Below are 26,001 nucleotides of genomic sequence, written 5' to 3'. Positions count from 1 at the left end.
AGTTGAATGCAGTTACCACTGGACACTGATTTAAGGTCAGATTTGTACTCCCTCCCCCTAATGGTTACATTTAGGATTTGGGGAGGGTTAACTGATCCTAGAACTGTGCCTGAAGGCAACATCTACCTGGAGTGCGATTTCCTCCACAACTCCCTCTTATGACCACCAGATGATGTGCTACATCCTTCTCCCCCGTTTCCATTTCAAAGCAGCTAGTCCACAATCTGGACTTCATCAGAAAGAGTACAGTTGTGCAGCAACATTGCAAACACTGATAGTTAACGGACTGTGTCAAATGTCAAAGATGGATATTACAATCCGGCCCCATGTCTGCAATGAAATGAATGGACCGCAGGCCTACAGAAAAGTTGCTTTTGAACTTTTGGGACAGTGGGATTTGGTTAAAGAAAGCACAGTCAGGGTTGAAGGGAGGGACTTTTGTAGGGTAGGTATTAGAAGGTCCAGGGGGGGGGCTACTCTTGGGCCTCTTTGCCCGTCATCTTGTAGATCTCGGTGGGTCCGTCCACGTGGGTGATGGTGGTGGTCAGCTGGATGTCCTCCCCACTGGCTCCTGAACAGAGCACAGTGACCAACAGACAAATCAGTACACAGACAGCAGTACACCTGGGTCATCTGCGTCGGGCTCGTTAGGCACCAAACGGTAGAAAACGGAGCGATACAAGAAAAGCTTGTCGTCTTCAGTTGAAAAGTGTGAAGAAAAAATGTCTATCCTGAGAGCCCTAATGGTTCTGAACAAACCTTGTGCTGTTGTGCTTCCCATTTCAGTCACAATGTATAAAACGGACTTATGTCCCCCGATGCAGGCTTTAACGCCGCAATGCGTTTTTTAAAATAAAAAGACACAGCTTTCGTTAAACCCTTTTCCTCGTCAATTTGCTCTTTATGTCAGGCCCTCTGGTTCGCGACAGACGTCATTTATGACTTTGTCTTTTGAAACAGTGACCTGATTAAATGGACAGAGAGGGAGAAAGAGATAAGGCGAGAAACCACTCCAGGCTAACGCATTTCAGGGAACCCTTTCCTGAACTCCAACAGGTATTCTCTTATGCCTACTGTGCCAAAGTGGTTTAGAGTTGTTAAACGGGAGTGACGAGTGTGTTGCTATTACAGTAGTATTGTCCAATGTCCGCTTTCAACAACCATGAGAATTGGTTAAAAAGAAGGTTGTGCATGCCAACAAATTAGGCAATAACTAAAGAGTAGGCAAAGCGATGGTGTCAGAGGAAAGTTCAACATTTTACCATTGCAACATTTGATGTAGTCACATTCGCAGTGGTTGTCTGAAGCGCGCTAGATTTAACAGCTGGCGATGCCTCGTCGAGATTGGTTATTCCCAAATCATTTTCAACAATGTCAATGAGCGTCATCACCATCTTTCCTTTGCAGTACCGCACTGTCGTGATTACCGGCGGAGTTTTATGAGTTGATTTTACTCCTGGCTCAGAGTTTGCCTGGGCAATGTCTTAAAGTCCTCCTATAACAAGGGTAGGCAACCCTGTTCCTGGAGTGCCGCAGGATTTTGTTCCAACTAGGCACCACACCTGACCAACTGAGGCAATTGATTAGTTCAGGCCTAAATTCAACACACCTGGTCTTACAGATTGGTTGAATCAAAAATATTTAACATCACTCCAGGACCAGGGTTACTGGTCCTATAAGCTACTCTGAGCTGGGAGTTTCTTTAGTCTTGAAACCGGTTTTAACAGGATTCCTAGGATCTTTTCTGAGATTCTTTGTCCATTAGACGCACCAGATCCCCTTAACCTCAGACAGACTGAAATGTCCACAAGAAACATACACCTGAAAGTAACGTTATTACCTCAAAAAGGAGACACTGTTGCGTGTCAATATTCGCTCACCACAGTGAAGTGTATTGGAACTCGTATGATGCCCTTTAAATAACATTTGACGTCACTTTTGACCTACCGACAGTTGACCATTAGAGGCGGGTGTTAGCTGGACTCACCCCTGGACTGCTCGTCTCCGTAGCGTTTGTGTGAGGGAGCATACAGGAACATGATGGCGAACACGTAGAGGTTCCACATGCCGTAGATCCCTGTGAAGAAGGCACTGTTCACCTGCACCGTGTAGTCTCCCCAGTGCCAGTGGCCCTCGTTCACCTAGACACACACACAATATGGGTCGTGTTCAGTAGGTACAACGTTTAAGAAAACACCACAAAACTATCTGAACTTGTCCAATAACAGTTGTTTTCGTTTTCCGACACAAAACATTTTGCTATGGAGTTCCCTAATTAGCATGACCCTGCTTCAATACCCAACCCTCTCCAGAGGATTCTGGGATACCCCTGGAGGCACACAGACAGAACTCACCTGACTGATGATGAAGAAGATGACAGTCATGGCAGCGCAGGTCAGAGTGACCAACATGAGGAACTTGAACCGGAAGATGAGCCCCTTTGAGAGGAAGATTAGAATTAATACTACTATCCATGAAAAAAGAAACGGACAACAAATTCATTGAAAATACAAATGTTTAAGTCTGTGGAGGCTGCTGAGGGGAGGACGGCTCATAATTGCTAGAACGGAGCAAATTAAATAGCATCAAACACATATAAACCATGTGTTTGATACCATTCCACTTATGCCGCTCCAGCCATTACCACAAGCCCATCCTCCCCAATTAAGCTGTCACCATACTCCTGTGCCTTCAGGAAGTATTCATACCCTCAACGTATTCCACATCTTCTTGTTACAGTCTGAATTCAAAATGGATTAAATTGTTTCACCCATCTACACACAATACCCCATAATGACAGTGAAAACATGTTTTTACAAATGTTAGCAAATGTATTGAAAAGGAGAAATATATATATATCTAATTTACATAAGCATTCACACCCCTAAGTCAATACTTTGTAGAAGCACCTTTTGCGGTGATTACAGCTTTGATTCGCCTTGGGTATGTCTATCAGCTTTGCACATTTTCTCCCATTTTTCCTTGGAGATTTTCTCAAGCTCTGTTAAATTAGATGGGGAGCACGGCCTCCCGGGTGGCGCAGTGGTCTAAGGCAGTGCTAGCTGTGCCACAAGAGACTCTGGGTTCGAGCCCAGGCTCTGTTGCAGCCGGCTGCGACCGGGAGGCCCATGGGGCGGCACACAATTGGCCTAGCGTCATCCGGGTTAGGGAGGGTTTGGCCGGCAGGGATATCCTTGTCTCAACGCGCACTAGCAACTCCTGTGGCAGGCCGGGCGCAGTGCACGCTGACCAGGTCGCTAGGTGTACGGTGTTTCCTCCGACACATTGGTGCGGCTGGCTTCCGGTTTGGATGCGCGCTGTGTTAAGCAGAGCGGCTTGGTTGAGTTGTGTTGTGTTTCGGAGGACGCACGSAGGACCTTCACCTCTCCCAAGTACGTAAGGGAGTTGCAGCGCTGAGACAAGACAGTAACTACTAACAATTGGATAGCACGAAATTGGGGAGAAAAAGGGGGTAAAAAAAAAACTATTAGATGGGGAGCGGCGGCGAAAAGCAATCTTCAAGTCTTCCCACAGATTTTCAAATGGGATTCAAGTCTGGGCTTTGGCTGCACTTCAAGGACATTCACATTCTTGTTCTGAAGCCATTGCAGTGTTGCTTTGGCTGTACGCTAGGGGTCATTGTCCTGTTCGATCGTAAATCTTCACCTCAGTCTAAGGTTGTTTGTACTCTGAAGCAGTTTCTCATCAAGGATTTATTCATTGTTCCCTCTCCCTCCAGTCTCCTCGTCCCTGCCCTTTGAAATGCATACCCATAGCATGATGCTGCCTCCACCATGCTTCACGGTAGGCATGGTGTTAGACGGGTGATGAGCTGTGCCTGCTTTGCAAAGAGCTACATTTTTGTCTAATCAAACCACAGAATCTTTTGCCTTATATTATTTTTTGCCTTAGTCTTTCACGTGCCTTTTTGCCAACTCCAGGCTTGCGGTCATGTGCCTTTTTCTCAGGAATGGCTTCCGTCTGGCCACTCTCCAATAACACCCAGATTGGTGAAGTGCTGTAGAGACTTGTCCTTCTGGCATGTTCTCCCATCTCAGCCAAGGAACTCTGTTGTTCTGTCAGAGTGGTCATTGGGTTCTCGGTCACTTCCTTGACCAAGGCCCTTCTTGCCCAGTTGCTCAGAAGGCCAGCTCTAGGAAAAGTCTGGGTAGTTCCATTCGTTTTATGTTTCCCAATGACGGAGACCACTGTGCTCTTGGAAAAGTTCAACACTGTAGAAATAGTTTCCTACCTTTCTCCAGATATACACTACCGGTCAAAAGTTTTAGAACACCTACTCATTCAAGGGTTTTTCTTAATTTTTTACATTGTAGAATAATAGTCAAGACATCAAAACTATGAAATAACACATATGGAATCATGTAGTAAGCAAAAAGTGTTAAATAATTTGATTTGTTTTTGAGATTCTTCAAATAGCCCCCCTTTGCCTTGATGACAGCTTTGCACACTCTTGGCATTCAAGTTGTAGGGGATGATCAAAGGAGATTGGATGCACCGGAGCTCAATTTGGAGTGTCATAGCAAAGAGGTGTGAATACTTATGTAAATTCATATTTCTGTATTGCATTTTCAATACATTTTCCAACAAATCTAAAAACATGTTTTCACTTGGGTATTGTCAAGGGTTGCGTCAATCAAATCTGGTATCAGGATAAAATGCATAAAAACACAGATCCTCACAGTATCCATACTGAATTCAGGCTGTAACGACAAAATGTGTAATAAGTCAATGGGTATGAATACTTTCTGAAGGCACTGTATGTGCTGTTTACACACACATTTATGTACACACAGACCTCATAGTGCAGGCGTCTGGCCTTGGACATGGCGGGCAGGGAGGACCTCTTCCCACTGATGTTGCGGAACACTTGGAACACCATGAAGCACAGGAAGAGGAAGTAGAGACAGGCACAGATCCCCGCCACGATGATGAACGCCATCTGTAAATCAACCTCAAGTCAAGGAGCTAACGTGCATGGTGCTGCTAATAAAACATTGCGCAAATCGAACGATTTATTAAGCCAACTGAAAGATTACTCTTACCATTAGACAGGACTGACCATAACTGAAGTCCCATATATAGACCCCCAGCTCTAGCCTGACGCATCTTACAACACAGTAGCAGTAAAAGTACATTTTCCAACAGACTGATAGAAACCCATGGCTGTTTTCAGACATTCCGCTTAATTCTAGGAACACTAAATATAAACCACCATGCTTGATAGAGATGGCCATCGTTTTTATTTTAGTTTGTACTTTTACCCCTTTTTCTCCCCAATTTCCTGATATCCAATTGGTAGTTAGTCTTGTCCCATCGCTGCAACTCCCCTATGGACTCGTGAGAGGCGAAGGTCGAGAGCCAACGCTCCCCCGAAACATGACCCCGCCAAGCCGCACTGCTTCTTGACACACTGCTCGCTTAACCAGGAAGCCATCCGCACAAATGTGTCGGAGGAAACACCGTCCAGCTGGCGACCGAAGTCAGCTTGCAGGCGCCCGGTCCGCCACAAGGAGTCGCAGGGAGCGCAATGGGACAAGGAAACCCCGGCTGGCCAAACCCTCCCCTACCCGGACGATTCTGGGCGTCACCTCATGGGTCTCCCTGTTACGACCAACTTTATACAGGGCTTTTTTTCTCCCACTGGACTGGAGAGCGAGCAACAACAAAAAAAAGAGAGCGAAAGAGAGAGGGGCTGCTAGAGAGGGAGAGAGGTGAAGCAGAGAGATTAAGCAAAATACTCTTGCTGCTACTAGTTTCTGATGGGGGTTGTTCTGATGAATCTTGCATCACCTAGGCCTGTGGGTTTCCCCTATGCAGCTCTTCTCCTCCTCTCACACACACAGAGTGAGGAGGCTGGGAGAGGGTAAATAAGGAGGAGAGATGGCCCAAGGCAGGAGTAGGCACTGCCAGCACCACTTAATTATTGCTACCTTCAGCACAGAACACAGTGATGAGAGGGAACTGTGACTGTGAAACTAACAGAGGAGACGTGCTCTGATTAATGTTAGTATGTTGATGTCAAATACTGATACACAATCTGGCCCTATGTTGCAAAGATTTTTTTTTAAAGGATCATATAAATAATTCCAGGATACACTGGAAACTTGTATGGGGATATACAGTACAATTGCATGGACACATTCTTTTTCAGACAAGAGATATTTCATCCCTTTCATCCCTTTTAAAGGCACGAAGTCATCAACGTAACCAAAGGATACAGCCAACTCAGTCCCCACGTCGGAAGCCCAAATACTGTAGAAAGGATTCTTCAACTGGACTCCCCTGGTGGGGAAAACAAATACGTCAGAAATCTGTGRGGATAACCTTTAAATAGCTCGGAGCTTTGTTTTGACAGTGTGTGTGTGTGTGTGTGCGGTTCAGCCTCACCTTTCACACATGTCGAAGATGAAGAGGCAGAAGGAGCCGAAGACAATGGGTCCCACCTGCTTCCAGTAGATTGAGAAACGGTTCCTCTCCATCTGGTCCTGGGGGTAGGGGAAATTAATAAAAAGTGGGACAGAACAGTAAGACAAGAGAGGGGGATAAAATAATCAAATGCAGTTCAAAATCCAAATGTATCCACCTACCATGGATACATTTACATTTTAGTCAATTAGTCGACGTTATTATCCAGAGCGACTTACAAGAGMAATTAGGGTTAAGTGCCTTGCTCAAGGGCACAGACTTTTCACCTGGGTTCAGCGACCTTTTGGTTACCTGTCCAACGCGCTTATCCTCTAGGGTACCTGCTGCCCGAATTAAATGGATACTAAAAGTCATACCAAGTCAATGGATACTCAGGGTATTTTTAAAATCATTAAAATTCGGTCCAGACTCCCCCACACCCAACTCATCAGAATGCCCCACCCAATGACCGAACTGGATCAGTCCGACTTGGTCCTGATGTCATGCAAAAAAGGAGCAAGGTCTAGGGGACAGGCCTGTACAACATGTGTATGAGCTTTGATCGGCCTGAAACGTCAAACATAATGTTACCTGAACCCAATGAGCCCTACAAAAATACATGTTGAGTCCAAGCCAGAAAAAGCCAAAATGATTGTGCYGTTAACCAATACATACACTACATGACCAAAAGTATGTGGACGCCTGCTCGTCGAACATCTCATTCCAAAATCATGGGCATTAATATGGAGTTGGTCCCCCCTTTGCTGCTATAACAGCCTCCACTCTTCTGGGAAGGCTTTCCACTAGATGTGGCTGAATGGAAGCAAGTTCTCACAAGACCATTAGTGAGGTCGGGCATTGATGTTGGGCGATTAGGCCTGGCTCGCAGTCAGCGTTCCAATTCATCCCAAAGGTATTCGATGGGGTTGAGGTCAGGGCTTGTTGGGGTTCGTTCCTTGTCAATTATTGGCTCATTGGTGAAATTAGCATTSAGACAATATCTTGAATTAAATCAAAAACCTTTATTAATGCAATTGCAGACAGAAGTTGACAACAGGAACATAGCACGCATKTTTCCGAGTAAGTTCTGCTCCCCACCTAAGGGCACAGCTGATTTTATACATGTGATCACTCCCTAKTGGTATGATCAGCTACGTCAATGTATRTGTGTATCAATAAGCTGAGGTTACCTTATAAGGCAACCTAGTCCAGTAGCTTCTCTGAATTTATTAGAATTGACCACTGTTTCACAAGATCAAAATATCAAAACCTGACAGTGGTTACTTCTCTTTATCTAATTTCAGTCTGAATCACACCCAGCCTGCAAGCACACTCTTGCAACAGCCAGGGCTGAACCACAAAGAATAATATAGATGGCTTGTGCAACATATAGTGGCAGAGTTTTTAGACACATAGSAACAGTATCTTATTATAAGGCCTGCAGCAAAACATATGAATCTTAAGGTCCCCTTACACAATAATGGGGAGGGTCTTTGGGACTCACCCCCTACAGGCTCTGTGCAGGCCAGCCAAGTTCTTCCACACCGATCTCGACAAACYATTTCTTTATGGACCACTCTTTGTGCACGAGGGCATTGTCATGCTGAAACAGGAAAGGGCCTTACCCAAACTGTTGCCAAAAAGTTGGAAGCACAGAATCGTCTAGAATGTAAATTGTATACTGTAGAGTTAAGATTTCCCTTCACTGGATTTAAGGGGCCCGAACCATGAAAAACAGCCCCAGAAATGTATTCCTCCCCCAAACACTACAGATAGAGTTCTCCTGGCATCCACCAAACCCAGATTCATCTGTCAAACTGCCAGATGGTGAAGTGTGATTCATCACTATAGAAAACGCCTTTCCACTGCTCCAGAGTCCAATGGTTGCAAGCTTTACACCACTCCAGCCGACACTTGGCATTGTGCATGGTGATCTTAAGCGTTTGTGCGGCTGCTCGGCCAAGGAACAGTTCTTGTGTTGACGTTGCTTCCAGAGGCAGTTTGGAACTCGGTAGTGAGTGTTGCAACCGAGGACAGACAATTCTTACACGCTACCCACTTCAGCACTCGGCGGTCCCAATCTGTGAACTTGTGGGGCCTACCATTTCACGGCTGAGCCACTGTTGCTCCTCGACGTTTCCACTTCACAATAACAGCACTTACAGTTGACCAGGGCAGCTCTAGCAGGGCAGAAATTGTACGAATAGATTTTTGGAAGGTGGCATCCTATGATGGTGCCACGTTGAAAGTCACTGAGCTCTTCAGTAAGGCCATTCTACTGCTCATGTTGGTCTATGGAGATTGCATGGCTGTGTGCTCRATGTTATACACCTGTCAGCAACGGGTGAGTTTGAAATAGCCGAATCCACTAATTTGAAGGGGTCGCCACATACTTTTGTATATATAGTGTATGATAGGCTACATTACACAAGACATAAAATCTTAAAACCCCATAGACGTATGCTGTCTTGGGAACATCTAGTTATGTTATTCTTGGAGTGTGGACTGCATTTTATGTACTGGAATTACACACCTCTTTCAAATAATGAAGCTGGGAAAAAGCATGCAATGCTGATGGTTCATTGATTTGTGCAGGTCATGCAGCCTACAAAGTTAAAATGATAGGTTAGTCAATTTGAATGAATTTGTTTATAAATCACAGGGCCTATTTAAAAATGTTATAATCAGTAGGCTGACACGTGCAGTAGGAAAGCATTAAGATCCCTTCAGTTTGTCCAGATTTTGTTACGTTACAGCYTTATTCTAAAATGRATAAAAAWATATATATTTTTAAATCCATCTACACATAATAACCTTTTTTTACTTYGTCAATATGGGTATGTTAGCACATTTATTCAAAATAAAAAACAGAAACACCTTACGTATTAAGACCCTTTGCAATGAGTCTTGAAATTGAGCTCAGGTGCATCCTGTTTCCATGGATCATCCTTGAGATGTTTCTACAACTTTATTGGAGTCCACCCRTGGTAAATGCAATTGATTGGACATGATTTGAAAAGGCACACACCTGTCTATACAAGGTCCCACAGTTGACAGTGCATGCCAGAGCAAAAACCAAGCCATGAGGTCGAAGGAATTGTCCATAGAGCTCAGAGACAGGATTGTGTCGAGGCACAGATCTGGTGAAGGGTACCAAAAAAWTACTGACCCCAAGAACACAGGGGCCTCCATCATTCTTTAAAATGGAAGAAGTTTGGAACCACCAAGACTCTTCCTAGAGCTGGCCAACCGGCCAAACTAAGCAATCGGGGGGGGGGGCCTTTATGGTGGAGTGGCCAGACAGAAGCCACTCCTCAGTAAAAGGGACATGACAGCCTGCTTGGAGTTTGCCAAAAGGCATCTAAAGACTCTCAGACCATGAGAAACCAGATTATCTGGTCTGATGAAACGAAGATTGAATTCTTTGGCCTGAATGCCAAGCGTCACGTCTGGAGGAAACCTGGCACCATCCCTACAGTGAAGCATGGCAGCATCATGCTGTGGGGATGTCTTTCAGCGGCAGGGATTGGGAAACTAGTCAGGATCAAGGGCAAGATGAACGGCGCAAAGTACAGAGAGCTCCTTGATGAAAACCTGCTCCAGAGCGCTCAGTACCTCAGACTGTGGCSAAGGTTCACCTTCCAACAGGACAACCACCCTAAGCACACAGCCAAGACAACACAGGAGTGGCTTCGGGACAAGTCTCTGAATATCCTTGAGTGGCCCAGCCAGAGCCCGGACTTGAACATCTCTGGAGAGACCTGAAAAYAGCCGTGCAGCAATGCTCCSCATCCAACCTTACAGAGCTTGAGAGGATCTGCAGAGAAGAATGGGAGAAACTCCCCAAATATAGGTGTACCAAGCTTGTAGTGTCATACCAAAGAAGACTCAAGGCTGTAATCACYGCCAATGGTGCTGAGTAAAGGGTCTGAATACTTACAGTTGAAGTCGGAAGTTTACAAACACTTATGTTGGAGTCATTAAAACTCATTTTTCAACMACTCCAAAAAATTATTGTTAACAAACTATAGTTTTGACAAGTGTGTTAGGAWTTCTACTTTGTRCATGACAAGTAATTTTTCCAACAATTGTTTACAGACAGATTATTTCACTATCACAATTCCAGTGGGTCAGAAGTTTATACACTAAGTTGACTGTGCCTTTAAACAGCTTGGAAAATTCCAGAAAATTATGTAATGGCTTTAGAAGCTTCTGATARGCTAATTGACATCATTTGTGTCAATTGGAGGTGTACCTGTGGATATATTTCAAGGCCAACCTTCAAATTCAGTGCCTCTTTGCTTGACATCATGGGTAAATCAAAAGAAATCAGCCAAGACCTCAGAAAAAAAAAATGTAGAACTCCACAAGTCTGGTTCATCCTTGGGAGCAATTTCCAAAATGCCTGAAGGTACCACGTTCATCTGTACAAACAATAGTACGCAAGTATAAACACCATTGGACCACGCAACCGTCATACCACTCAGGAAAGAGGGGTTAGGAATTCTGTCTCCTAGAGATGAACGTACTTTGGTGCGAAAAGTGCAAATCAATCCCAGAACAACAGCAAAGGACCTTGTGAAGATGCTGGAGGAAACCGGTACAAAAGTATCTATATCCACAGTAAAACGAGTCCTATATCAACATAATCTGAAAGGCTGCTCAGCAAGGAAGAAGCCACTGCTCAAACCCACCATAAAAAAGCCAGACTACGGTTTGCAACTGCACATGGGGACAAAGATTGTACTTTTTGGGGAAATGTTCTCTGGTCTGATGAAACAAAAATAGAACTGTTTGGCCATAATGACCATCGTTATGTTTGGAGGAAAAAGGTGGAGGCTTGCAAGCAGAAGAACATCATGTTGTGGGGGTGCTTTGCTGCAGGAGGGACGGGTGCACTTCACAAATAGATGGCTTCATGAGGAAGGAAAATTATGTGGATATATTGAAGCAACATCTCAAGACATCAGTCAGGAAGTTAAAGCTTGGTCGCAAATGGGTCTTCCAAATGGACAATGACCCCAAGCATACTTCCAAAGTTGTGGCAAAATGGCATAAGGACAACAAAGTCAAGGTATTGGAGTGGCCATTACAAAGCCCTGACCTCAATCCTATAGAAAATTTGTGGGCAGAACTGAAAAAGTGTGTGCGAGCAAGGAGGCCTACAAACCTGATTCAGTTACATCAGCTCTGTCAGGAGGAATGGCCAAAATTCACCCAACTTATTGTGGGAAGCTTGTAGAAGCCTACCCAAAATGTTTGACCCAAGTTAAACAATTTAAAGCCAATGCTACCAAACACTAATTGAGTGTATGTAAACTTCTGACCCACTGGGATTGTGATGAAATAAATAAAAGCWGAAATAAATCTCTATTATACTGACATTATTATCATATTCTTAAAATAAAGTGGTGATCCCAACTGTCTTAGGTTAGGAATTTATGAATTTTTACTAGGATTAAATGTCAGGAATTGTGAAAAACTGAGTTTAAATGCATTTGGCTAAGGTGTATGTTAACTTCCGACTTCAACTGTACGTAAACATGATCTGTTTTCTATTTTTAATACATTTGCAAAGATTTCTAAAAACTTGTTTTCAGTGTCATTATGGGGTATTGTGTATAGATTGAGGGGGAAAAAATACATTTTAATCCATTTTAGAATAAGGCTGTAACATAACAAAATGTGGAAAAAGTCAAGCGGTCTGAATACTTTCCCGAATGCACTGCACCTTTCAGAATGTCTCCCCACGTTGCGTGTCGTTCTTCTCTTCATTATTGTAGTGACATGCTTGAATAATATGGGACTAGAATAGGATCCAGCGGCTTTTGCGTCTTCACAAAGATTGAATAGTTACGGTCTAAATAAATAACTGCTATATCCACATACTCTCTCCCTCTCAACATTTATTTTGGCAGCTGTCTTTTACATTCAGCAAACAAGAGCAAGCTTTCTTATTTTATTTTACAAGGTAAGTTGACTGAGAGCCTAATACAGTATGTCGTCAAGGTTACATCTCTCTTCGAATAAAATTATCCGACTTAAGTTCCAAAAACAAAGAAGAATTGTATTATTGTTTGCAAGTGAGTACAGAACTCTAGTCTAAGCTGAAAACTGCGGCGAATAAGTATTTTAAATAAAACGCTCAAAAGCTCTACGTTTTGAATATACGTTTCATTCCGAATTAACTGCATCTAGCCTAGGCCAAGTTAGGGAACCACTTGGAGAAGTCTACTCTTGACAGTTTACAAGGTACAGAAATGCAATTTGAATGGACTGATTTAAAGCAATGATATTACTATAGGCTATGCTGCAGCAAATTTACCTGTCACAAGAAAAGACAAAAAGTTACCAACTGATGAGATACATCCATTGTGAACTGCGCTCCATATCRAGATGCGCTGTGTCCCCCCACGTGGGACCAATGACATGCTTTGGGAACACCCCCCGCTCTGTAGTGATTGGCTCCTGATTTGCTAGTGTCAAACCGACGACACMCATCAGATTTCCCGGGAGAATGTCAGCCAACTCCCTCCAACACACTCCCGTCATGCTCCAAATTTGTATTCACGGTACTTAACTCTTCYGAGTTGGCTAAATCTATATTCTCCTTAAGTCACACTCAGCCAATGGATAATAAGCCATATTAACTCAAATGGATAGATACTAAGACGTCAGAAGAATACTTGGAAGAGGTGAAAAGACCGGCGACAAACCATGAGGTGTTCTCCACAGAAGATGATCCAGAAGGAGAGCAGCATGGCGTAGAAGATGCCCTGCCGGATGTCCCCGAACAGCAGCATCCAGGTCCAGTTGAACCCCACAGAGAACCACTCCACCGGGATGTTGATGAACGTCATGCACAAGCCCAGGGCAAAGATCACCCTGGAGGACACAGCAGCATCATCATCAGCAGCGGTACCACCGCCATTAACAGGTCAAATCAACACAAAATAAAATACCAGTCATCATCACCATAACGCACTGTATTAATATAATGATCATAATCAACATCATTATTATGTCCGTTAGTTTTATATAATGGTCAGAATTGTATAAAATAAAAAAAAGGTTGAACAACCTCCTTTGTCATTCAAATCAAAATGTTATTTGTCACATGCTTACAGTGAAATGCTTACTTACAGGCCCTTTCCAACAACGCAGAGAAAGAAAAGAGAGAGACGATAGAAAAGTAATAATAAATACACAATGAGTAACGATAACATGGCTGTATACACGGGGTAGCAGAACCGAGTCCAGGTAATGGCGGTAGATCTGTACATAACAAGGAATAAAGTGACTAGGCAACAGGATAGAGAAACGGTACCAAGCAGCGTATGTGATGAGTGAAAAAAGTTTGTGCAAAAAGGATCAACGCAGATAGTGAAATTGTTAACCAAATAGCTACCCGGACTAACTATTTATCTGTCTTATGGCTTGGGGGTAGAAGCTTTTCAGGGAACTGTTAGTTCCAGACTTGGTGCATCGGTACCGCTTGCCGTGTGGTAGCAGAGAGAACAGTCTATGACGGGTGGCTGGAGTCTGAACATTTTTGGGGCCTTCCCCTTACACCACCTGGTATAGAGGTCCTGGATGGCAGGGAGCTCGAACCCAGTGATGTACTGGGCCGTACACACTACCCTCGTGTAGCGCTTTGCGGTCAGACAGTTTCCATACCAAGTGGTGATGCAGCAAGATGCTCTCAGTGGTGCAGCTGTAGAACTTTGAGGATCTGAGGGCCCATGCCAAATCTCCACCACAGCCCCGTAGATGTGAATGGAAGTTGGCCTGGCCCTCCTTTTCCTGTAGTCCACGATCAGCTCGTTTGTTTTGCTGACGTTGGAGGGAGAGGCTGCCGTCCTGGTACCACATTCCCAGTTCTCTCACCTCCTCCCTATAGGCGGAGTCTCATCGTCGTCGGTGATCAGGCCTACCACCGTTCCGTCGACAGCAAACTTAATGATGGTGTTGGGAGTTGTGCGCGGCCATTCATTCGGTAATAGACGACTTCCGCTGAGAAGGCTTTGGCTCCATCAGAAATACTTGGGACACAGAACCCCAGTTTGTAGCAGGAGAACTTATACCTGGACGTTTCTCCGTAGACCCCTCAGGGAGCCGTGGGGTTGGACCTCCGGGAGACTCCATACTCCCATCTCTCCAGTCACTGGACCACGCTGCCATGATAAATCACACTGGCTAAAATAAATCAATCAAACCAACCTATTACAGACACAGAACAAGGCTTCTCTGTTCAACCGCTGCAAGTCCCCGCATGCCGGGACGAGATGAAAGGATAATCGCATAGAGGGGAGAAAAGGAGGGAGGGGTGCAGATAAGGGATAGAGAAGGGGGGGTGTATTGCAGGGAGGGAAGGAGGGGGTGGAACAGGCTGAGAGTGGGGGAAATGGTGGTATGGGGGTGTGTGGACAGGGGGGTTACAATTGACTCTAAAAACATTAATCACATTCCAGAAGAGTCGGCAGCGAGATACGTTCCATTGGGCTAGTATGAATGGAATGTCCTGCGCTCTGCGAATATACAGATGGGAGAGATAGAGGTGTGTGTGTGTGTGTGTTTGTATAAAGAGCACTTAAACTAAACAAGCTGCAGAGCTAGCTCCATAACTTGTAAGATAGACATAAGCAGCAAGAGGCCTCAACCTACAACCTGGGGAAATAAAAGCATTAACTACAGTATAAAGGAATAGCTTTGGTGGAAACAGACTTGGCATACACTGCGTGTACAAAACATTAGGAACGCCTGCTCTTTCCATGACAGACTGACCAGGGGAAAGCTATACAAGGACTGTATATGTGTGCCATTCAGAAGGTGAATGGGCAAGACAAAAGATTTAAGTGCCTTTGAACGGGGTATGGTAGTAGGTGCCAGGCGCACCGGTTTGACTGTCACGAAGCGCAACGCTGCTGGGTTTTTCATGCTCAACAGTTTCCTGTGTGTATCAAGAATGGTCCCCCACCCAAAATGGGGTGCAACTCAATATTAGGAAGGTGTTCCTAATGTTTTGTACTCTGTGTAGACTCACTTATTATTTCAGTGTGAACTACTGCCATTGATAAATGTATTCTTCCAGTGCCTTATATTCTTCCAGGAAACCTTGCGAAGTAGTTTGGGAACGAGGGCTCTGAGCCGTAGAGACGACGGGGAAGACGGAGGAGTGGTTGGGGTAGAAGTGTTAGCTGAGTGCTAGAAGATTGTGTAGCGCGTTTCTCGCTTGGACGAACGTTCCTGTGGTGTTGAACGCAGCGACGTACTGATATAGTCTCCCAACGCCGCAGGGGACAAACCAAACTGAACACTTACCTCTCGGCACAGGGTATCATTCTACATTACATTGGTACATCATTTCAATCTGGCGTTAGTTATCGTTTTGAATTAAGTTGTCACCACTACAGGTCTTGAAAAATCTACACCTGGTTCTCATTTTTATTTAACAGGGGAGCTGCCCAACTGCTGCTCTAGGATCAGTTTTGTCTTTATAGATCATTATGAATAGGATTACATGACGCACAAGTGGGACCTGATCCTAGATCAGCACTCCTACCCTGAGACACTTTATGAATACGGGCCCAGGACAGTGCACTGATAACATCTGACCTAGATGCACAGTTCATCCATAGTTAATCTAACGACACGTCTCCTCCTGTACTTGCTAACGTTGCCATAGGCCCAAGGCCTAACTGGTATCCACTGGGGGTTACTGAGTTTTACCCTGGCTGAAGGCCTTACTCGTGTGTATGAAGCTAGGACAAGGACATCCATGCATTTTGGTTTAGAGATCAATTCTCAATGCACACCTACACGGTGCACCAGCTCACGACGCAACCAACGCCAATGGATGACTGAACGCCGTAATACACAACAAAGAACCATCCTGTTCACAGTCCAATAAACAATATGGCGGCCTTTTACTTTTCCAACAGCACAGGGGGTCGTGTCATGAGGGTGATGCGTCTCCAGTACCACACCAAGATGATGAGGATGCTGGGCGTGAGGAAGGTCTTCATGGCAAACCACACCTTGGTGAAACCGCCGTTCTGATGGATACCCTGATAGGATAGGAAATGAAAAACGTCAGCCTGTCTTTCTACACAGTTCACCTCAACATCTCGTTTGGCCATTTTGGCAATCAGTTAGGACGTGAAAAACGTTTTTAAAAAGTATCTCCACACGTTTCAAGACAAAAGTAAAGGACATTCAATGATCGCAGATATTTCATGAATAGATTTGACTTCATTGAGTCTCTCTTCCAACACCCACACACACACACACACACTACTAACCACCAGACGGATGTCCTTGATCTCTCCAATGCCCACGTTGATCTTATTGCGTTCGCTGACGGGCAGGCGGATGTTGAGCAGGTAGTACTTGTGGGCCACGTTGCCCAGTTCCATGAAGGGCAGCAGGTCACACTCGTAGTAGCGACCCTCGTTCTCATACGTCTACAGGGCACAGCGAGAGATGACTTACACACGTCTGATGGGACACCAACTATACGGAATTTCTTTAAACACAAAATGTAATTTAATCAGCTGAAACCACAGAACTTTGGGAGACTTTTTTAAAACCTGAATGATCACGTGTGGACTAACCAACCAATACTATAATAAAAAACAGAGCAATCAAGTGATTAAAACCAGTAGCACAGAAAACCCTTTTGGACTGGAAGTGTTTAACCCCAGAGGGAAGGAAACGRTTGGAACACTCCACAAAGTCCTGTGTTTACCTTGGTGGTGGTGAAATTGCAGCTAAGCTTCCTTTGCTCTATGGAGTGGGCCATCTCTGTCCATTCACCGAGCATGTCATCCCTGTAGGCCACACCTACGTCAATGGTGGCCACTGCTCCATCCTCTGTAGGAGGAAGATGTCAATACATCACACTTTAGGGGGATCCTAAAAGTTCAACAAACAAAAAAAAGGTTCTCATGTTTACCGACTACCAAACTTTATATAGATGCCACATAACAGTTGGGGAGACTTCATTATAATGGCATATATATCCTGTTTATGCTCTACGCGTAACTTAACAAGCAGATCAGCATTGAAGGGGGAATTTGCAATGAAATCAAATTCTCCGCCTGCGATTCCCTATTGCGTAACTCATGTTATAATTATGACAACAATACTTTGGTGTAAACCAGCGGTGACTGGGGTGAAATAAGTCTCGGATGACAGACAGTCACGGCCTTTCGGGAAAAGACCAGAGGGAGCAACGTCTAGAGCTATGAAAAGAATGCATTTACCGCTGTTAAACCACAATCTGGACTGCTACACATACGATCTGTGCTGAGCAACACTGGGTCATTTTCATGCCATCAAATTAGCAGACACTTCATTTGCTTTCACTTAGCAAGAAATGCTATACATTTCCTAGACAATGCATCCACTATAGACGACGAGTGCAACTTTAAAAACTATTCCAAAGGCTATAAAATGTGGTACTGGGCTTATTAAAAAGGGATAGTTCAGCCCACAAAAGGTTTGTCAAGCATTGCGCTGTTTATGACTTCATGCCCATCAACTCCCGAGATTAAGCTGGTGTAACCAATGTGAAATGGCTAGCTAGTTAGCGGGGTGCGCGCTAATAGCGTTTCAAACTTCACTCGCTCTGAGACTTGGAGTAGTTGTTCCCCTTGCTCTGCATGGGTAACGCTGCTTCGAGGGTGGCTGTTGTCAATGTGTTCCTGGTTCGAGCCCAGGTAGGAGCGAGGAGAGGGACGGAAGCTATACTGTTACACTGGCAATACTAAAGTGCCTATAAGACCATCCAATAGTCAAAGGTATATGAAATACAAATGGTAGAGAGAGAAATAGTCCTATAATTCCTATAATAACTACAACATAAAACTTCTTACCTGGGAATATTGAAGACTCATGTTAAAAGGAACCACCAGCTTTCATATGTTCTCATGTTCTGAGCAAGGAACTTGCACTTTTACTTTCTTCTCCAACACTTTGTTTTTGCATTATTTAAACCAGATTGAACATGTTTCATTATTTATTTGAGGCTAAATTGATTTTATTGATAAGTCTTCATTCAGTATTGTTGTAATTGTCATTATTACAAATAAATAAAAATCGGCCTCATTAATCGGTATCGGCTTTTTTTGGTCCTCTAATAATCGGTATCGGCGTTGAAAAAGCATAATCGGTCGACCTCTGGAACAGATGCACCAAAATCTCACATCGGCGTGCCATGTTGATCCCAAAATAGTCGAAGGATGATTAATGATCCGAAACATTTCCCTGTTGAGGGGCTTAAAGATAGTTTACGTACATGTACGTAAGGCCTTGAATTCCGTCTCCTATACAGTTGGTAATGATACAATATTACTGACTTGAAGGTGCAAAACGTTGAGCTGAACCTGGTTTTAAGTGCCTAGAGAAACAAAATGGCTGTCAGAATGCCAACACAGGCTTTAGATCTGTGCTTCACCCTTTCAAAGAGACTCGTGTGGTTATGAAACAAGCTGGAGAGCCCTGAAAGAAACCCGGTGCCCTGACCAGGAGGGGGAAGAGAGGAAAAGGAGGGAGGGGGAGTTATTGGCAGTCCTCTCTCCTCTACTGTCTCCATATACCCCTCTCAAGTGAACACCGCCAAATATCCTGAATGTCAGCTTACCGCACACAAACATTCCACCCCAGTGCAGTGCCCATCGCCACTAAGCCTTCTCAACAGCTGTGTTATTGCTGGACCCCTGCCAGGGGTGGCTGTTGCCTGGGTGGAGTGGGGTGGGTGAGAAAAAAAAGGGGACAATTAATCTCAGGGATCAACCTTCAGCATGGTAAATGTCTAAAGAAAGTGGTTCTGGTTGAGTTAGACAGACCGACGCCATTTTGTCACACGGAGGGTTCTGGTTTTCTTTGTTTACCTCTCAGACAGAGAGATTTGGATGCCGTGAGAAAGTGAATCACGAAGAGCTCAATGTCAATAGTTTGCTGGAACTTCTCTTCTTTGAACAAACTGCAACTCCGCTCCTTGTTAATGTTACAGAGGTAGTTTGCAGAGCGAGCCACAAATGAAGAACATTCCCGCATGAGACCATCTGACCTCTGTTGAGACCAAAATGAGACCTAAGAGCTCAGCAAGCTAATGTGGTCTTGAGTGGCAAGGACAACCTGGATTTGATTTGCGACCGGTTACAGTACAGCTACATGTTTCAGCACTGAAGCTGAATGCGTCGTTTTATATGCAGCCGCATGCTATTTCTGTGCATGATGACTCTTAAAAAAAAAAGCCCAGGCAATCTGTCCTTTTCTCCTCCGCGGCTCGGTCATAGACAGCTGTTGACATCAGGGTGATCTTCAGGGCCCCACACAGTAAAACCTCTGGCAGGTGATCAGAGGCAGTCTGCCTGGCCCTGGCGAATTAGAGAGGGGTGGACAACAGTCCCATATCTGGGTGGGTGGAATTCTTGGACGGGGTAGTGAATCGATGACTAGCCTGGCAGCACAAGCTGTAAACAAGCCCACGTCCTGCTTGGGACAGGAGGTTTTTGGTTTTTAATGACTCGACATTTTGAGGAGTAACGTTACATACTGAAACACGGCTATAGTTAAAATTGGAGTGTACAGTTTAACCTAGTCAAACAAGATCAAACTTAACTTTTAGCTTTTCTATTGTGGTAAAAATACAGTGCTTCACTGCTCTAAACTATACTTTGCAACGTATCGTCGGTGAGAGGAGGATATTACAGAGTGCCTCGTGCCCTACTGTACATGCCGTGCACCCTGCGCTAGATTTGCTAGAAATCTGTAACACAACAGAAGAAGTTGGTCCCCATCTCTGCCCCCATCCGTTTCCAGAAGGGCGAAGACTCCTGCAGCTTGAAGGAGCCTGCGTTCTGATCACTTTCCCAGGCCGGCACGCCAATCCCCCTTCATTAGTCCTCCGTTATCCCTCTAATCCCTTCTTTCACAGCCCCAGACCTGGCGTAGCGCCCTGTCAGTGGCCTCTCCTTAACAACCACACACACAGAGATATTCCACTTGCCGTCAAGGAAGGGAGAAGCAAGCTCAAGCTTCCATATTACCCTTAATGCCAGATCAGAAGACGGTTGCCATGTCTGAATCCTTGTCTGAATGTAATAACTGTGCACACTTCCAAAACAAACACTCATCCCTACACCTGGGCTCTTCTGGGAGAAAGGACTGGAATTGTTGTAAGAAAGATGGTGACACTTTCCTATGTCTATTGCCATATTGTAATAGGTGTACAGGAAGTACATTGGGTTCAGATTGAAACTGAGCACAGATATGACGGATACCATGTTCAGATAAGGACCATGGCAAACCCTTCCTGGTCTGAACATAAAGGAATGTTAAGAGGATACAGGGAGATGTGGGATGTCTGCTTTGATGAGCAAATTTATGGGGGGGGGGGGAATTTAGCTTTTATCAGATCAGGTGACAGTTAATTGAGCGAACACCGGCTGCCGAAAATGACTGAATATTTCAAGGGCTTTTATTTTCTCATTTTACACTGACCTCAAGGATACACTACCCTGCAATGGAAAGTGAGAAACTCATCCCCAACACTCCAAGTGATGTACCACATACCATGTTACAATTCATCTTGGGGATAAGCAAGGAGAAGGGGTGAAAAATGTGCCCAGCAGAGTGTTATTCCACTCCATATTAGGAAATTGCAAAGCTATCAGTGTCCAATTTGAGACAGACCACCACAGTTCGAGCCGCCCCCAGCTACCTGTTCTATAGAGACTATAAGCCTCTGACATGGAGCCCTGAGGCTTGTATCACTATGGAGAACCAGCAGCACATCCATCATTGTTAGGCCTTTCTCTCAGTGCGAGAGAAATGCAATCTACTGAGAGGAGAGAAAAGGCACATTCCTCTGGGTGCTCATGCATTCGCCACAATAAACAGGACAAAAGCAGGCAATACCCTGAGGTGACAGAGGGACACTAATATTAACAGCATCTACGTACACACACACACACCTCTGAATACTTTATAAATTGGATCCACAAGGAGCGTAAGGGCAAAGCACCCAAATATTTTAGCGGTAATACAGATCCTTGTACGAGTGAATTGTCATGAGTCACTGACACAACAAAGACAGACCAGACAGAGACAGACAATTAACATCCTAAAAAAAAAAACACAATTGGCAGAAACACACAAAACACAGACACAACATATTGCCCCCCTGAGACACAACATAACACAAAAAAAAGAGACAAAGATCAAAAATAAGAATGTCTTGACACTAAAATAACACGCAATCAAAAAATGAAAGACAATCAACACCAATCACATCGAGTCTGCAGTTTCCCCTTACCTATCTGGTTGTACATTTTGAAGGCGATGTCAAACTGCAAGATGACCAGCATGAACTGGAACCAGGGGCTCATCTCCTTGTTGGGCAGGGGGATGTGGACGGCAAACACGATGTCGTTGGCCTCGATCTTCTTGGACATAGCCTCATCAAAGTCCTGGATCTTGTCGCACTGGTTAGGGCCCCAGGGCATGAGCCACCTGCTACTCTGGTGACGTTTGACCGCGTCCACACATTTGGTAGCCAGGTAGTGGACTGCCGTGGTGGGGCTGGGAGCTACAGGGAGAGGGGAGTTGCTAAGTTACTGGCCGATCACTATGGTAGTTGACCTAGATCCATAAGATGTCCTAGTCATCTGTCCTGAGGATGAGACCTTTTGTGGAGAAATAAAAATAGTAATTATCATCTAATACTATGTTTGATGGTATAAGCTATAGAATAAGCGTTTTGGGGGAATTTTTCATTGCTGACCACAGACAATTTTGTTGCGGTTCTCATTTCAATGCTTGGCTCCCGAGTGGCGCAGCAGTCTAAGGCGCTGCATCTCAGTGCTAGAGGCGTCACTAGAGAACCTGGTTCGATTGCAGGCTGTATCACAACCGGCCGTGATTGGCAGTCCCATAGGGCAGCGCACAATTGGCCCAGCGGGTATGGCCGTCATTGTAAATAAGAATTTGTTCCTAACTGACTTGCCTAGTTAAATAAAGGTTTAAAAATATATATATGCTGTATGTGTATTGTGTAACTTTTTATTATTGTGCTGAAATATAAATCCTATGTGCAATCATCTGGATTTTTTTTTAAAAGCCCATTATATTCTTCAATTACAGAATACACTACAAATAATTAAWTCACAGTTAGGCTAATGGTGAAGTTTTAAACATAAATACATTTCCAAACTCATAATCAAAGCGTTGTTCCGGAGTTTAACTTGTGTCAGACGGCTACCAAGCTCAACAAAGTACGCACACGCGAAGAAGTTGAGTTTAAGATCAAACCGAGCCAAATCCTGGTTAAACAAAGTGACAATTCATTCAACAGAACGTTGACAGAACGCCCTGTAGTAAGGCCCGATCCCTTTAAAAGGTGGCTCCCGGGAAAGCCCCCAGCACTTAAGTCATAATACTGTATCCTTATAGAGATTCATGAGCCAGATGAGGTTGGCCACTCTCTCATAGGACTTCACTAGTCGTTGGGAAAGGTACTAAACATTAGCATTAGAAAGCTGAGGATATGGTCGAGGTAAAAACATGAACGGTGCTGTGTAGATAGAGCCAGGAGGCTTGAGGGATGAAAGACGGAATAGGTTTGAGGACTAGAAAAGGGTATTGACAGGATAAGAAAAGGTGTCGGAGGGGTTATGTGACTAGGCAGTAGTTAAGACTCTCTCTTGGTCACTAAGGGGACCGTAGGTCCATAAAAAGGACTAGGATGTATTGATAATAGGCATCAACAAGAGCCAGACCATGCCCTCAGGGCCAGAGACAGACATCAGCCATGAACAAAATAACTTCTAAACTCTATATATACATCAGTGCCACTACAATTCACTTTAAAACCTGCTCAAAGGGAAGGAATATGAGACCGCTTGACAGGAGTTACTTCAGTTCTAAAATCTCATACACTTGATAACTTAACCTGCTAAAACAAGGAAACGCCATGGTCTGTGCTGATGGCCCCTACGTAACACTTTGGATAGTCCATCTTTAGTTGCTCTACAGACTGAGTGACATTTCAACTAACCATCTACCAACCCCAACCCTTATTCTAAACCTAATGCTAACCCTAAGCGTAACCTTAGCAACCAACTTTGCTTATCAACAGATAGTTTGACCATGTAGAGCATCTACAGATGGACTATCCAAATAAAGTGTGACCGGTCTCGATTACGAGCCGACGTTGAGCCCATTTACTCTCAATAGTGTAAAAGACAAAAACATAACAGCGCATAAAACAACCCTTGAGGCTAGGCCTTTGGCACCCCCCTCATAGAAGTAATCCAAGGCCATCTTGAGAAGAGTATCAACTATCTCTCTCTGTTGCGAGTGTGTCTTCTTAGCTAGGTGTGCCAATGTCGCCTCACAATGGACTTGGGCCTACTCAGGAACAAGCACAGACACACCAAATTGAATTAAACCAGCTCTACGGAACCCCTCAGAGTTCAATTATCCTGGCACCCTGAGATTCTGGGAGCACACCGCTCCTCCAGTCTCCACCCCAGTGTGTCCGCAATAATGGCCGCCTCTCAGCCCAGTGACCTCACGCTGTGTTGGAGTTGTCCAATAACAGGGGGAGACGAACGCCTTTCTACTCAATTACCCTGGCTGGCCCCGGCCACCGAGCAGATACAAAAGGCATCCGGCTTCATTAAAACTATCTTGGGCAGGAGTAGCCCAAACAAGCTCATTTATCAGCAGCCACCCAGCTCTGGAGAGGAGCGGAGACAGACTGACTGACTGTGTTTTGCCAAAAGTAACCAGAGATTGGGATCTGTAACAAAAGGCCTCATAGGACTCAAATATTGAGGCATAGAGTTTGTGGTAGTTTTTATGAGTGTGTATGTGCGTGAGTGTGTGTGTGTCAGTGGGGAGTCATGCAAATGGAACCGGCAGAAATCAAAATATGCAATGCTGAGAGGGCTTTGTGATTTAGGGAGAGAGGGAGATGCAAGGGGGAAATAAAGAGATGATGCCTGCCTGGGGTTACAGACATACATAATGAGAGGAAGGTGGAGAGAAGTGGGGCAGACAACGTTCTGTGCTGGAGTGAAGTTATACACACACCAATTCCTATGGTGTTTTACAGTAAAACATGTCATTCTTCAAAAGAAAACAAAACCATGCAAATTCAAAGTGGATTCACTGAATACTTTACAATAAAAGGTATTATTAAATATAGGAAAGGTGCTTTATATTAGTAAAGGCAAATACAGAGGGAAATATTTTGAGTTGGAGACGAATACCAACTAGTACGTTCTTTTTCTTGCAACTTCTGATACAAAAGTTGATACGTTTGATACATTGTAACTTCGTTAAAGGCTACATTGTTAATAGTTACATAGACAACTTTTACATGACAAATCACAACAGTGATATTGACTAAATAATTCAATTGTTTTCATTATTTGATAGGCCTACATAGAATATTCAATATACTCGACAAATAGTGGATATTCAACCGCAGATGTCGAATAACAAAGCCAAAGGTTGCAACAAAAGAGAATACAATTGGAAAAACCATGCTTACCAATCAAGCCACCGACCATAAAAGAAAACGCTTGGAACAAAAGCAGAATCACTCCCACGATCACCAACTTTTTGGTGCTCATGTTTTCAATAATTGCCCCAGCCATCTTAAAAAGTTGTTGAAAACTACGCCGAGTGAGAAAAAATAAKGTGAGTCGGGACGAAAGTCACCGCATCTAGTTAGCACTCCAGATGCCGAGATTGAGGAAGGCTGGCACCGCACTGCCTCGCTCGAAAATCAACTTCGAAGGAGGACTGTAGGAAGAAAAAAGGAGAATCACATGACGGAATAGCACGCCTGCCTATCCCTTCCGAACACTGCAGAAAGATCTGTGGAGCGCCGCCGCATAGCAGTAGTGGTTCGTAATGCCAGGTTACTTTGTCATTGAGTGCCCGAATAATAACAGCCTCTATTATGCCAGCCAAGGGCTATGCAAAGGAAAGTTTTCAGTGAAGCTTGAAGTGTTTTGATCTTGACGTGATTTTCCCCTCATTACCAATGTTAAAAACTCTATTAGTCCATAAATGTCCTACGTCTGAATATGTGTGATATTTATGGATCAGCCTATACAAAAAGTATCCTATCACGTTTCTTTATTTAGAGAAATTAATGTGTGAAGKAGGAGATTTCATGCAAATTATTGAATGGAAAGTTATGGACTCCTTGTGCAAATATTAAAGCTTATGCACACTTTAGCTTACTGTTTTGTTGTGTGRTCCCATCTCTGTCTGCGGCGCCAAAGATAGCCTATTATTGAGAGGCTAAAACCACCTATAAACCACTTATCATTTTTTTAGATAGTGTTGGAGGGAGGCGAGCGGTAGCGAGCGCGCAAGGAGTGGGCGTATWTGTCACGCGCGCAAGCGGTTACAGGACAAATGTCACTTCTAAATGTCACTTTACTTGGTGACAAGAGAAGGAAGCCTAGTCTAAGAAACAGGTCAAATATAGTGACCGCCATGTTCACAGTGACATGGGTGCAAGGATAATCTATGTTTTCCCCCCTCACT

At 44.3% G+C, this 26,001-nt stretch overlaps 1 protein-coding gene across 1 annotated transcript; it reads right to left on the bottom strand.

The window, feature by feature from the left end:
* LOC111956739 (protein wntless homolog) lies at positions 1–25,290 on the bottom strand. Its single transcript, XM_023977304.2, has 12 exons — positions 24,992–25,290; positions 21,749–22,021; positions 17,174–17,298; positions 16,728–16,889; positions 16,357–16,493; positions 13,143–13,311; positions 6,409–6,506; positions 6,240–6,303; positions 4,817–4,960; positions 2,355–2,438; positions 1,988–2,141; positions 1–571 (listed from the first exon to the last, which is right to left on the bottom strand). The coding sequence occupies exons 1-12, from the start codon at positions 25,095–25,097 to the stop codon at positions 474–476; spliced, it is 1,614 nt and encodes a 537-aa protein (XP_023833072.1). The 5' UTR covers positions 25,098–25,290; the 3' UTR covers positions 1–473.
* Positions 25,291–26,001: the final 711 nt, after the last annotated feature.

This window comes from Salvelinus sp. IW2-2015, linkage group LG32 (assembly GCF_002910315.2).
Source record: "Salvelinus sp. IW2-2015 linkage group LG32, ASM291031v2, whole genome shotgun sequence".
NCBI classification, from domain to species: Eukaryota; Metazoa; Chordata; class Actinopteri; order Salmoniformes; family Salmonidae; genus Salvelinus; species Salvelinus sp. IW2-2015.
The sequence above is the reverse complement of the archived record's forward strand: the minus strand, read 5'-3'. Positions and strand labels throughout refer to the sequence as shown.

What these genes read in the sequence shown, in the direction of transcription:
- LOC111956739 (XM_023977304.2), bottom strand. Translation starts at nt 25,097, where the DNA reads ATGGCTGGGGCAATTATTGAAAACATGAGCACCAAAAAGTTGGTGATC. An exon ending in CCAGACGCCTGCACTATGAG is followed by an intron (nt 2,439 to 4,816) that starts GTCTGTGTGTAC and finishes TTCCTCTCAAAG; the next exon opens with GGGCTCATCTTCCGGTTCAA. An exon ending in TCTTCTTCATCATCAGTCAG is followed by an intron (nt 2,142 to 2,354) that starts GTGAGTTCTGTC and finishes GTGTGTGTCTAG; the next exon opens with GTGAACGAGGGCCACTGGCA.